General features: G+C 39.0%; 1 protein-coding gene across 3 annotated transcripts in view; it reads right to left on the bottom strand.

The window, feature by feature from the left end:
• Positions 1–84: 84 nt before the first annotated feature.
• USP42 (ubiquitin specific peptidase 42) overlaps positions 85–13,597 on the bottom strand; it is a 19,292-nt gene continuing 5,779 nt past the window's right edge. For all 3 annotated transcript variants that reach the window (XM_051782028.1, XM_051782048.1, XM_051782038.1), the window contains exons 4-17: positions 13,449–13,559; positions 13,184–13,286; positions 12,954–13,021; positions 12,733–12,803; positions 12,110–12,192; positions 10,000–10,111; positions 9,483–9,623; positions 9,180–9,280; positions 8,598–8,736; positions 7,206–7,937; positions 6,746–6,831; positions 4,630–6,117; positions 3,863–4,155; positions 85–1,603 (exon numbers count right to left, since the gene is read on the bottom strand). In XM_051782028.1, coding sequence (XP_051637988.1) covers positions 1,563–1,603; positions 3,863–4,155; positions 4,630–6,117; positions 6,746–6,831; positions 7,206–7,937; positions 8,598–8,736; positions 9,180–9,280; positions 9,483–9,623; positions 10,000–10,111; positions 12,110–12,192; positions 12,733–12,803; positions 12,954–13,021; positions 13,184–13,286; positions 13,449–13,559 — 3,569 coding nt within the window. In that variant the 3' untranslated portion in view covers positions 85–1,562. The remainder of the gene's footprint in view (positions 1,604–3,862; positions 4,156–4,629; positions 6,118–6,745; positions 6,832–7,205; positions 7,938–8,597; positions 8,737–9,179; positions 9,281–9,482; positions 9,624–9,999; positions 10,112–12,109; positions 12,193–12,732; positions 12,804–12,953; positions 13,022–13,183; positions 13,287–13,448; positions 13,560–13,597) is intronic.

Here is a 13,597-nt window from a genome sequence, read left to right as displayed (position 1 = left end):
GGACAAAGGACAAGACACCAAACCTCGGAGCCAGAGGACAAAAGAGGAAAAAAAAGCCAGATACAGGACAGGTATGTTGGTTACTTTGCCATGTTACTTTATGTAACGTCACATAACTGTTGCCATAGGAACATTATGCAGGTACACTTATGGTTTGTTGGCTTTACGGTGTTCTCCATGTACCAAAGATGAAGTATTTAGTAAAACATTAACCTCGCTCCTTCTTTTTCTGTTTTTTAGTGTCGCACACCATAAAAAGCTACTGCTGAGCTCCCAGCCTGTGCCTGGCTTGGGAAGCTTTTAAGTTCAGAGGAGAAAGGCTTCTGCATCCTTGTCTAGGCAGCTGCAGTCCCAGGTTACTGATCTTCTCTGGGTCACACCGGCAGCATCTTCTCCCCTACACTGAGAGGAAGATGGGACTCCTCGAGAATCGACCACGCTCTGCCAGCTCCCAGGACACAGTGCATGTTAAATAACTCAAGTAAAACTCAAGTAAAAATCCATTTTAACTTTGCTGTATTTATATAGTATATAAATTTTACATGCTATATATTTACAGTGGGGCAAGTGCTTTTTATCTTTAAAAAAACAAAGATCAAACTTTTAGACATCTCTGAACAACACAGCTTGTATAAACCAGACAGATTATTCAGATGAACTGTATTTAATACAGGTTCCCCACTCATCTCCTGATGCAGGACCAGTGAATAATAAGTGCATCACAGTTTGATAGCATTTAATAATAAAAATAAAAATCACAGTATGAATTTGTCTGTAACTAGACACTTTAGAGAGACAAAACAGACAACTGAGACTTAAGACAAATGACAGTATATTAAGAAAATGTAATAAAAACATATGGAACAATATACAAATAGTCTTGAGAGATACATTCAGAACTGCATATTTGTTGTTTCACAATGTTGAAAACCAGAAGATTTTCTTCAGATCTTGAATATAACTCAAATGTGAAGTAAATTAGTTTCTAGTGTCAGACCACAGAAAAAAATAAAAATGAAGCTCTTGCAAAACTTGTGAAGTTTTAAATAAGTCTTTAAATTAAATATACAGACTGTCAGTTGCAATTTTTATACTTCCTGGTCGCTCTTGCACCAGATGTCTTAACTTGGAGTAACATTACATGAATAACATAAAGTCAACCTGAGTCTGTAATTAAGCAGCATTTGAGATGGTCTATTCCAGGGCATTATCTCACCTCAGTGAGATATTTATGTGGTAATTTACAATGTTCAGCAGTTGTAAAAAGTTTTCACCCTTTTGGATTAGAAGTATATTTTAAAAAAGAAAGTCTCAAGTTAAAAACTAAAAAAAAGTTCTTATATGGTAAAATCTGTACAGAAATGTTAAGCACCACTTATGACTGGATTTTTGTCTTGATGGTAATTGTTTTGATAATAAATTTTAAGTTTTGATGGTCAATATTGGTAATGTCAGGTTTGAAGGTAAGAAGTCGTCGGTTTTGATGATAAAAAGTCGTTGATTTTTGAAGGTAAAGGGTTGCTGGGTTTGATGGGAAGAAGTCATTGGGTTTGGTGGTGGGTTTAGTCTGAGTATTGAAGGCTTTCATCAGTCAGCTCCACATCTGAAAGGCAAGAGGAAGCAAGGTCAGTCCCTGTCATGGCCTTGAACATAAAACTGGGGCTCAGTGGCTTGATTTCTAACAGAAGGTTCAGAGCTGCCCCCAGCTCCATCTGCTCTGTGCCTACAGGATCCAACTCTCACAGACTGACCCTGTTTCAGTTCTAGGCTAAGAATGGTGACCTGTTTCAGAGCACTAGGACAGAGCCACCTGCTTTAATAGCAAGTGCTGGACCTCAGGTAAATGGAGTTTAGCTGAAGCTTTACACAGACAGCATCACTGTGGTCAGGCTGACCCAACCTTATCCACACAAACAGAGCCTGCAGAAACCTGCTGGAGAGAACAGGTAAGGATGTAGGAAATAACTGCTTTAGAGCTGCTCCTTCCCCATCCTGTATGATTTTGTCTTTCACCACAACTTAGCACTGTTTCCATCCTTATTAATGGATTCCAAGTAACTCGAGTCCTGGTGAAAGGGCACAACCTCACAATTCCTTCTCAGTGGCTCCTTGCCTGTCCCTACCTTGTTTGAGGTTCAACACTCTCCAAAAACACACTGCCACAGTGGCCTCTTTTCAAACTGGATTCCATCATGCAGAGAATCTTACTTGAGACCCATTTTTTAAAAAGAATATTGACCTCATGCAAGAAGCAGCTAATTAAGATCCATGGATTTGATGAAATACAAAAATTGCTTCTCCCAGCCCTCCTCTCCCCCTTGTGTTGTGAGCAATGAACAAACACCTCCTTCACCCCCACAGCCCAGGCAATCTCACTGCCCCAGGACTTGTGCAATGAGATTATTGCACAGTAATCTCACTGTACTTCAGACTGCTTTAGAAAAACCCAAGTTTGCCATCTGCTGGCCAGAGAACTCCCTGGAGCCAAACCAGTATTGAGCACATGCATTTTACTCTGTTTAGTTCCTGATTTATCAGCTATAACTGAGACACTTTTAGTGCAATAAGGGTTATTTTGATATCAGTATAATAAAAAAGGTCTATTTTTACAACATTAGTATTTGAAAGACCTCAGTTCAGTCCTTCTTAAATGTTCCTTGTTAAGGAATAATGGGTGAACAATCAGCTTCCCCTCCACGCTGTATTTTCAGAATGACACTTTTGGTTGCTTATGTCCTGAAAGACAATCAGTTTTCCACAAGTTCATTTCCTCTTTGCCTTGAACAAACTTTTCAGTGCAGGAATCTACTGACTGTGGCAATTTACCTCAATGTGGAAACCACATGAAATTTTGGAAAATTAAAATCTCTTTCAGGATTAAACTTCTCTGAATAGCAAAATGCATTCAGCCACAATGACATTTTTAACACTGGACTAGTAATGAACAGGATTGTCACTGACCATTAACCCAATTCTTAAACTGTGGTTAGGTGTAAAATGTAGAAAATGTAACAATAAAACTTGCTTTTGGATAGTGAGTTGTCTTGTTCAGGGATTACTTCAGATATCCATGTGCAAAATAGATAGCTGGGGGATTGTTCTGGTTTTTATATATCAGTAACTGGAACTGGTTTATGTCAGATAACAGGCATTTTAAAAGGTTTTATTTCTACATTAAACACTTCAGGAAAAACTTCATGGGAAATGCTGTCAAGTTTGATTTTAGATGTTGCATTTGTTGCAGTGTGCAATCTTCTTCATTGCATAATTCTAGAGCTAATTAATTTAATTCATTTATCTACTGAGAGCCCAAGTCAAGATTATGACAAGCAACAGCTGGGAGTTCAGTGTGAATTCAGTCAGGCATTCAAGTCTGTATTTAGTTTTTTTATAAGAAGCACCAAACAGACTTCTTTTAAAATATTAATAATTGGGAAAGAGCTGCTCCATCAGCCTACTTCTATGTATTTTAAAGCCAATACTAACAGAAAAACCCCACAACTACATAAAATAGGAATTTAACATACTCCCCAGGTGTTAAATTGTGAGGTGTCCTCTGGAGGGTTGACAGCTGTGCTTAGGAGAAGGCAGAGCTACCCCTGAACCACAGTATTATCACCAATTTCTGTTACTCTGATAAGCAACCAGCAGTTTCTGTGCTATGGAATAGCTGGACACAGTATTTTATTTAAATCACAGAATGGTTTGGGTTGGAAGGGACCTTAAAGACCATCTATTTCCAACCCCCCTGCCACAATATTGTTTGGAAGCCACGATATATAAAGCAGAGATTTTGTCACAGAAGCATTTAAAGATTGTTCTGAATTAAAAGGAGTCCTGCCAACACCCTGGGCTTCCTTACCTCTGACATACTCATGGGATGCCATGGAGCTGTATTTCTTGCTGTCACCTGCACCAGAAGGCTTCTCTTCCTTGTAGGGTTGTTTACTGCCCTGGCTTCTGTATTGCTCACATAAATGGTCATCTGGAGGACGGGATTCTTCCTTCTTCTCCCATGTTTTCTTCTGGAAGTGAGGATCTAAATATTCCAATAAGTCTTTCAGTTTCCTGTCGTGCTTCTTCTTTTTCTTCTTTTTCTTATGTTTGCGATTGTCATTGTCAAAGTGGAGCACAGAGCAATCCAAATCATAAAGTCTGAAGGAAACATGCAAGTTAAAAATAGAGAGACAGATGTGGCACTTGATGTATATATGAAATGTTATTTATTTTACCACAGGTGACGACTTGCAGCGTATTTTGTGGTCATTTTTGCACATCTAAGTTACTTTAGATGCAGCAAACTTAAGCCCTCAGAACAGCTCCTGGTTTGTACACAAATCATTAACAGGGGCTAGTTGTGGAATATGGGGAATTAAAAAAAAAAAATTCAATTTGTAGCCTAATCAAAAACCGTGTGCAGATGTTACTCTGACTACAATGTCCAGCTCTAGTGTCCTATCACAATTCAGCAATATCTTTCCTATCTTCACTTGACCAACCTAATGACATGATCCCGTCACGTTATGATAGAAAAATAACTTAGAAACAATGGAAAAAAAGGCAGACATGAGAAATACCCAGAAAATAATTAGGAAAAAAATTGCTGATTATGCTGGAATCCTTGCTTACTTGTAATCCTTCTCTCGATGTTTATCTTTGGACTTCTTTTTCTTCTTGACCTTCTTATACTTTTTGATTCTTTGGTCATCTATCTTTCTGCATTTCTTTTCTATGTCACTTCCACTTTCCTCTTGGTGGGAGTATCTTCTTTTGCTGTTCCTTAGTTTTTCATTTTCCCGGGAAGAGTCCTCAAGGTGTGAATGTGCTGGCAGGGGTGGGAGCGCGTGCCTGTCACGGGAGTATTTGTCAGGATGCTGCTGAGGTACTGAACAGTGATGTAGGTTTGCTCTGTGGCTGCTGAAGTGATGTAAATCCTCCTCTCGAGAGAGTGGGTTGTGAGCCCACCTGCTTTTGCAATGATAATCCTTGTGTGACCTGCTGTAAGCTTGGCTCAATTTGTCATAGTCTTTATCACAATGAGAGGACTTCCTCTCTCTACCATCCCTTGTTCCATGGGAGGAATAATAATCATTGTAGTATCTGCATTTTTCCCATCTCCGTGGCTCATCTTGGTAGTACCTTTCTCTATTCCAAGCTCTCTCCCCTTTGGAATAGTAATACCTGTTCCTGTCTTGTTCTGTCCTTTCTCTGCTTCGGGATCTGTAACGAGAGTATTTCCCTGAGCTTCTGCCATTGCTTGGACTGTTCCTTTCGTTATGGGAAGATCTGTACTTGCTCTCACTGCAATATTCCTGCTTGTGACGACTCTGCTTGTTTGTGTCCACACTACGAGAGCTCCTCCTCCTGTGGGAATGTTCATCTGTTTTGCTCCTGCTTTGCCTCTCCCTCTCCTCAGTGTCTGAGTTCTCTCTCTTCCTCCGGTAGTGCTCTTTGTCAGTTCTTTTAGAGTCATGTATTTTTTTCTTATTTTTTTTCATATGTTTCTCTTCTTCGCATATTTTACTACTCAGTCCCTCATCTGCTCTAGAAAATTGGCTTTCCAATACTTTATCCAGCTTTGTAATGGAAGAGTCATTGACAGGTGGTACCTCTACATAATTATTAGAAATGTCCTTTGTATCTTGGCATTTATCTGTAATATCTAGAGATGCAAGTTTTTTAGAACTACATTCAATGTCAGGCTTCACAGAGGAAGTTTGCCCTAATTTCTCTTTGCTCTCAGGAGACCCTTTGATGTACAAAGGATTTTCTTTTGAAATGAGTTCAGGTTCTTTTGATCTTCTTGGTTTGTCTTCGTCTCTGATGTCTTCACACTCACGCTGCCCAAGGAATTCATCTTCAGTGTCCAAGGATTTTTTCCTGACCTTGTGCTGACCATTGATATTGAGATGTGCATTATCAGCTTTTGTTATAATACTTTCAGCAACTTTTTCTTTGGTAAAAATGGTTTCAGAATCTGGTTGAGTAAAAAGTTTCTCAACCTCACAGCTAAAATTGGAAGGAACCTTCCTGGATTCTTCATAAGCAAACAGTGCTTCCATGACTACAGTTTCCATAAGACCATCATTCTCAGAAGATTTCTGAGGTCCAGATACACTGCACAAAACAAGAACATATTTTTAACTTGAAAAAGTCCATCTAAAACAGAAATGTTATTATTTAAGTAAAAAAAATTGGTGGCTAATGCCAAACTCTGCAACACATTCCCTTTAGAAACCTTTCTTACACCTTCCTCAGCTCCCAGGAAAAGTGTTTTTCTTCTCTCAATTCTGCAAGTATTACCTTAAAAAACCACACCCAACACATCCATCTCCTTGCACTTGCAGCTCTGAATCACACCAACAGCCACAACAACCATATTTGCTCTTCCTCCCCCCCAGAGAAAAAATAAATAAACACACAGATTTCCCACTCTCCCCCAAATGGGAGAACAGATGGTGGGAATGTACATTCACTCATCCTAGGGTGGAAAAGAGGAATAGAAAAAGTATTTCAGACAATGGAAGGAAAATGTAAAAACATTCTATAAAAGTTTTCCAAAAGGCATTTGCCAGTGTTTAGTATCAGAATAATGTGTGCCCAGTGCTGATGTTTGCAATGCTACATGTGCAGCATGGAATTCTCTGTACTGATGAAATCTTTCTATTAAGTAGTATTAGTAGAGAGGTAAAATAATGATAAACTTATATGAAACCTTCTTTTAAACAGAGTGTACTCATTTTACCTTTTTTCCTCTGACAAGCTGTTCAACTGGCTGTATGTGAGAGAGTCTAAGATACCTTGAGGATCGGGTGACAAAGCTTTAGGCATCTACAATTAAAACACAGAAGTTAACAAACAGAAAAAGAAAAGCTCTCTTTAGTAGAAAACTGTTTTTTGCAAAATTTCAACACTAGATGTTAAACAAGAGCACCCTGAGTTACCTGTGCTGTCCTCATTTTACACATCATCCCACTCCCCCCCAATTATATTTTATGAAGCTTATGAAGCATTATCTCAGCTGAACTTCTCTTATGTTGACAGCTCAGCTCTGCAACTCCAGTGGGATCACAGCACAGAGGGTTAGGATGAAATTCGTGCCGTGGGTTTTCCTGGTATTGCACATGAATCAGGAACACTGTAATGCTGCTGAACACAGAACATATCACAGGTGAGAAAGTCCAGACGGGACAAATGTAACTCACCGTTTCCAGCACTCCGTTTGCTTTAGGAAAGAACATCTCAGAGGGTTTAACAGGTTGGACTTGGCAAGTGGAATCGTCAAGTTTCAGTCCATTTTCTTTATATTCATTATCTAAACTAATAGCACCATTTAGGGAATCAATTTTTGGCAGCTCGTGCTGGGATCTTTCTTCAGCGTTCGGGCAGGACGAATGGGAATTATGCAGCGTACGGACCACCTTCCCAATCAGGATTCCATTGGAAGAGAGCACGTTGCAATTCCTTTTAAACAAGCCCTTCGACTCCTCCGGTTTTCCTGAAGGTTCTGCACCGTAAGGGACTATGTTCTCAGAACCCAGCTTGGGGTTTCCATTCACTGCTGGCTCCACAAAGATTTCATCAGGAACTTCCTGTTTGGAGACATTAGCAGGGACTGCCATTGTGGAGAGATTTGAGGTAGGCTCTGCTGCGGAGGAGTTTGTAACTGTGGATGAAGGGACAGGCTTGCTCAGCTCCTCGTCCTCCCCAGCACTGCTCGGACACTCCAGCGGGGGCACAGTCTGCCGTGCAGGCAGTTTGTTGTGAATACTGATAGTGATCTTCTGGTTTTTTGACGGGTCAGTCATTGAAGGCCTGGAAATGGCCCAGTTTTGAACACAGGCTGTTGGTGGAGCTGATGAAGGCCTTTTTACAGCCACACCAACTGCACTGGGATCCTCTTTTAAGGGTCCATTTCCATTTAAACGACTTGAACTCTGCATTTAAAGACATTGCAAAATGGGTATGTTCAAACACACAGCAATGAAAGTTTTAAAACATCAAATTCTCCTACTATACACTTCTACAAATTGCTTCAACACCTAAAAAAAACCCCCCTTTCCAATACAAGTGCGAGTCCAACAAGTGTGTTTAATTCCTGCCTCTGGTTAACTGCATATTGGTATCAAATGAGCATCATTGTTGAAACCCACTCAAGCAACTTAACACTGACTAAAGCTATTTCAAAAAATACTTATTTTCCTCTTTAAACATTCCCTGACAACACTGGAATATTTCTTCTGGTAATCAGGAACAAGACAATCTCTTTTCACTGTTTCAACTAAAGTGACACTGATGGGGGCGGGCTGGGGGATATTTACTTTTTAAATTTAAATTATTTAAGCATTAATAGACCACTTAAATCGTCTCAGGAGCATGGCTCTCAGTGCTTTAGAAAGCTGAGTTGGGAGGATAAAGTAGTGAAGCAGCATGGCTGCACAATTCAGGATTAGCCACTGTTGGAGCAACTCTGGCTGCAGCACGGAGGGCTGTGAAGAAGCTGCAGCGCGGAAGGGAAAATAAAACAACAAAAAAACCCACTCCACACCAAACCCCACCATAATTCGGTGCCATTATCTGCCCCCTCCTCTAATTACCTTGATCATGTGAGGAGGAAGCCGTGGTCCCATGAATCCAGGCTGTTTGCTGTTGGCTCCCCGCTGGCCCAGGAACGGGCGGGGGTACGACGGCGCCGGCAGGTAAAAAGCGCGTTCCCCCAGCGTCAAGTCGTAGCGCCTGGAGCAAAAGCAGAGAGCTCAGCTCAGAGCTTTTCCTTCAGGCCATTCGTGGATTAAACCCCATCCTATCATTTCACAGGAGCAGTGTATATGGCATGGAAGACATATACAAAAGATTTAGCCAAGACTGCAAACTGAAAATTAGGTAATGGTCTTCCTACGACGACAGCCTTTTCAGAGCAGTAACTCGGCCTTACATCACCTGTGGCCATCATTTCTCTTCTGTTTTAAATTAGCCAGCTACAAAGAGCAGATCTAGAGCAGGACACACAAGTGCAGAAGTTTAGGGCCAAGCAATGAAAGATATTTAAATAAATGACCTGGGGAATTCCCAGTTAGACAGAAGTGAATTGTACAAATAGGAATATTTTCCTAGGGGTGAAAAGACTTAAAAAGTAATTTGACAGTAAAAATGTGGTTTGTGTTAGTGGTTGTTATTACCTGATATAAAAAAGCACGTAAGCTTGCTGATTGAGAACTGTTTTGATATCAGAAAGTTCTACTGAGGCATCATTCATTCGATACCAAAGTCCATTACCAGCCTGCAAACAGAGATAATGTATCTTCAGATGAACTGCATGTGTTCCAAAGGACATCACAGATAGAACACCACAGAACAAAACATACCCCAACAAAGCAAACAGAACACATAATGCAATCTTTTCCCCTCGAAATGTTACCAGTAACATTTTAATTTCTTTGCCAGCAGAGATTTTCCCCTGCTAGAAATGGAGCTGTATCTACCTTTATGAAGCAGAGATAGTGCCCAGCATTACAGTTGAAGCCACTATGTACAAGAACTGCATATAAAGCATAGATGAGAGGTTCTCCAATGGATTGGGACATATATGCTCGAAGATCCAAATATTCAGGGTATTTTACATCCTAAACACAGACAAAGAAGATTCAAAAATTATCCTGAAATAATTCATGGAATAACCTGAAAAGAACACTTCTAAAAACACAGACTAGGATTATATGAATATATTTTTTGATTCACTTAAAAATACCTATTCTCATAATATTTAATAATTTAAGTTGCAGGGACCTATTTTATACAGAATTAGCTCTTCAAGGTATGTTCCTATGGTCACACAGGAACTTTATCACTATTAAAAAATGAAGGAGTCATAGTTGTTATATTGACTTTTCTTCCACTATAGTCACTGCCTGAAAACATGAACAACTTTAAAATGAGTGTTCATCTTTGGGAAATGTTCCGTTCCAAGAAGGTAAAGCAGCATTACAGCTGTAAACATACCTTGTTGATCTTTCCACCTGTAAAATTTGCAAATCTTTTCAGTGATATTGTGAGGACATTGGAAGAGCGATGTATCGTGTATCTCTTGGATGCTGGAACCATCTTTTTACACCTTAAAAACAAGCACAGACAAGTTTTTAACAGTATATTCTTTTCCCACCCAAAAGTTGAATAAGTTTTCATCCCTCACACATGCTTATGCTATTTGAATGACATTTACTTGCATAATATGTTAGATCTTTTCATAAATCCATACATTGTATTTCAGCTTTAACAGAGAAAAAAAAGCAGGATATAAGAGCACAGCTCTACAGAACAAAGAATAAAGGATTTAGAATATTGTCTTTTGATAGCCAAAGAAATGCCTGAACCTTTCTTATGCCAAAAAGGTAAGGCTGTAAAAAATGTAAAAACAAATCAAAATTTAACAACAACAAAAAAAATCACTGGAAGGAAACATTCTGCAGGAGACAATTGGGCAGTGTTAAGATTTCATGTACTGAGGTTGTCTGGAAAGACACTGAATCCATCTGCAGTCCTTCAAAACAAAATTACTCATCTTATAGGTTGCATTCAAAGGCAGGAGGTACAGAGTAAATCCTGAAATGCAACCACTAGCACAGACAAAGACTGAAACGTGTCACTTGGCATTGTCAAGAAAAATCCTGTTGAGAGTTAACAATCAGAAAGAATTAAATAGCCTCTTTTCAAACTCTGATGTCAAAACACAAGGCTGAGAATTCCAAACTGATGGAGAAAGCCTATGAACAAAACCAAGAGACCCACCCAAAATAACTAAAAAAAAGAAAGTGGTTTATACAATTCTATGAAACCCGTAATTAGAGACAAAGTTTTCAGGCAGTAATCTTTATTAGAAAAAAATCATGAAATCATGGTAGGAAATAAAAGGAAAACATCAATTAGAAAAAACTGTAAAGTAATATAATAGTTTACCAGGAATGGAAATGATACTGTACATACACCAAACCTTTTTAAACTTTTTTTTGAACTCACAAAAAGACTGAAACATCTGGGTTTATGCATGACTCAACTCCTCACCCCCCACATCAATGAAGGATCATGAAATTCAGATGTGAGGTGCTTATTACAGTTATATTACTCATCCTCAGCCATAATCTGGAAACTCTGGGAATTACTCAAATATTACATGTTGCTTGCTGGGATCCACAGAGTAAAATGAACCTGGGATTAAAGTGGTGCAACAGCCCGTTGGATGCTCTTTATTCAACATCTGCATTCAGATGTGCTAATTAACTAAAGTTTTCCAACAACAAAAAGCAGGATTACATTTTTCATTTTGAAGGATCAGACAGGAATGTTACAGAACCAAGCCTGGTGGTCTTTGCTTTTCTGAGTTTACATTTGAATAACTAACTTGTTTTGCCAAAATACCTTACACAAGTGTTCAGTGCTCTTACATACGTTGGAACATTTTCCACATTGATGAGCACACAGAACATCTGAACTCCACAGCTTTCACTAAGCACAGGTCAGGTTTAGGGTGGGTCATTTCAGACAGAAGTCATCCACAGGTGTCATAATTCCAGAATTGTGCAAGACACTGTTCCATGAGCCCACAGAGGTTGATTGTCACCAAGTCTGTTCACAATCACCAAGACCCAACCTCAATTTGTCCCACAGGGAACACCAGGACCTTCAGGAAGCTGGTGTGACCTCCCACCCCAAATCCTTGCCCACAGCTCCGTGCTCCAGCTCACCACTACTGATCAGACATTCCCTTTATCTTCTGGCCATATTTCAAAGTACAACTCCACACTTAGGAAGGCTGACAAGCCCCAGTGTAGACAAGACTAGGAATAAAAGTCTAATGTGAGCTAATGGCCACAATTCTTACAATATATTTCCAAATATTCAAACAGAAACACACAAATTACTCACTTAGAAACAAATGCCTTATTTCCCAAGCTTTGAACAATTTCAGTGTATTTGTTGTACAACAAAATAAAATGAAACAGAGCCAAGTCTCACTATCATGTTGCAAACAAAGTCAAAAGAGAACTTCTGCTCTAAGTTCTGCACTGCATTAAACACATATCTTGTATTAAGGTGTAATTAATAATAGTCTTACTTGCTACATTTATAGCTGTTTTCACCATCCAGTTGTTCCGGTTTCACAAATTGTTCTAGAGCTCTGGTGACAGATGTAACTGCCTGGATGAGTAAGAGATTAGAGCACTAAGTCACAAGAAATGCAAAATTTCAAACACTTAACTAGCACTTTACAAGAGAACCTTGCTAGTTCACACTTGAGTGACCTATTGTGAACCAGCAAACACTGTGAAGAAGGAGGCAGAAACAGTACACTGAGCATTTACCTCATATGAAAATGATTCTACTTCAAAATAAATAAATTCTGCAATGCCACAGACAGCATCTGTGGTATGCTTTGGCATCAGTAACGAGAACAATCAACCCATCAGTCTAACAATAGATGTACATTGAAGTAGAATAATTGAGAACTATGATAGCATCACTGTTTGTGTAGATATAATAATTATTTTTCCAGCTTAAATCCAATACAAACATGGAGACCATTTACATGGCTTCCACAGAACAACAGAGTCCAACCCACTCCCATCCACTCCCAAGCTCTTTTGTTCCAGTAATATATGTTTTTATGCAAAATGACCTTATTTTACAAAGCTCTACAAGTCCTTACACTTCTCGACCCACCCTCCCAGAACATCTCACCTTTATATCCAAGGTGACGTCGAGGAACGGCTCGTACGTGTCCGACACTGCTTTGCAGTTCAAGCACTTCACTGCAACCAAAATACAAAGGCTTAACAACAGCTGAAGGACCCCCTGCTAATTTAAATTATTAATACATACTAGTTTAGTCAAGTTACAAACTCCTTTAGGACAAACAGACACAGATCAGTTCAAAAGACAGTAAATTTTTTTAAAAGTACCTCGGGATCGTAGATATCCTCCAAATATTTGATAAATAAGTGTGGTGGCTTGAGAAGATCTGTCCAATCTGGAAATAAAGTAGAGTCAGACCTCAGAAGACTGAAGGCACAGAGTTAACCCCTCAAACATTTTTTATGCAAACCAAGGACATAGATTTTTAATTTGTGATAGTAAATAAAGGAGTAAGAGAGGTTAGGGAACATTTAAAAGTTAATTTGTTTGTGCTTACTTGGTGCTTCCATTCAAGCAAGCTTTCTGTAAAGCATCAACAGTGAAGCATAAGAATTCATGTGCATCCTCTTGACTGCCAAAATGGAAATGTTTTCCTATTCCTAATAAACAAGAAGATTATTATTTATCTCTTATAGAATGAAAGAAAACAAGTATTTCTATAATACCTCTTCTTTAAAGTATCAAAATTATTTATATGCATCAAATACTTCTTCAGGAAATTGGAAAAATTAGAAAAAATAAAACTATACTAAATTACTTACTTTTAAGGCCATTGATAACAGATGTAGGTTTGATGGCATTATTAGAGCAACACAGGACCTGGTTGATGTGACTTTCCATTGTGCACATCATACAGAATCCTTCTACATGACCTGAGCAGTGAGAGAAGAAAGTGTTGCAGTCTAGTTAA

The sequence above is a fragment of the Manacus candei genome, unplaced genomic scaffold (assembly GCF_025592945.1).
Source record: "Manacus candei isolate 608988 ecotype Guabito, Panama unplaced genomic scaffold, ASM2559294v1 h1tg000002l, whole genome shotgun sequence".
In the NCBI taxonomy this organism is placed as follows: domain Eukaryota; kingdom Metazoa; phylum Chordata; class Aves; order Passeriformes; family Pipridae; genus Manacus; species Manacus candei.
This window is presented reverse-complemented; position numbering and strand designations above follow the sequence as displayed.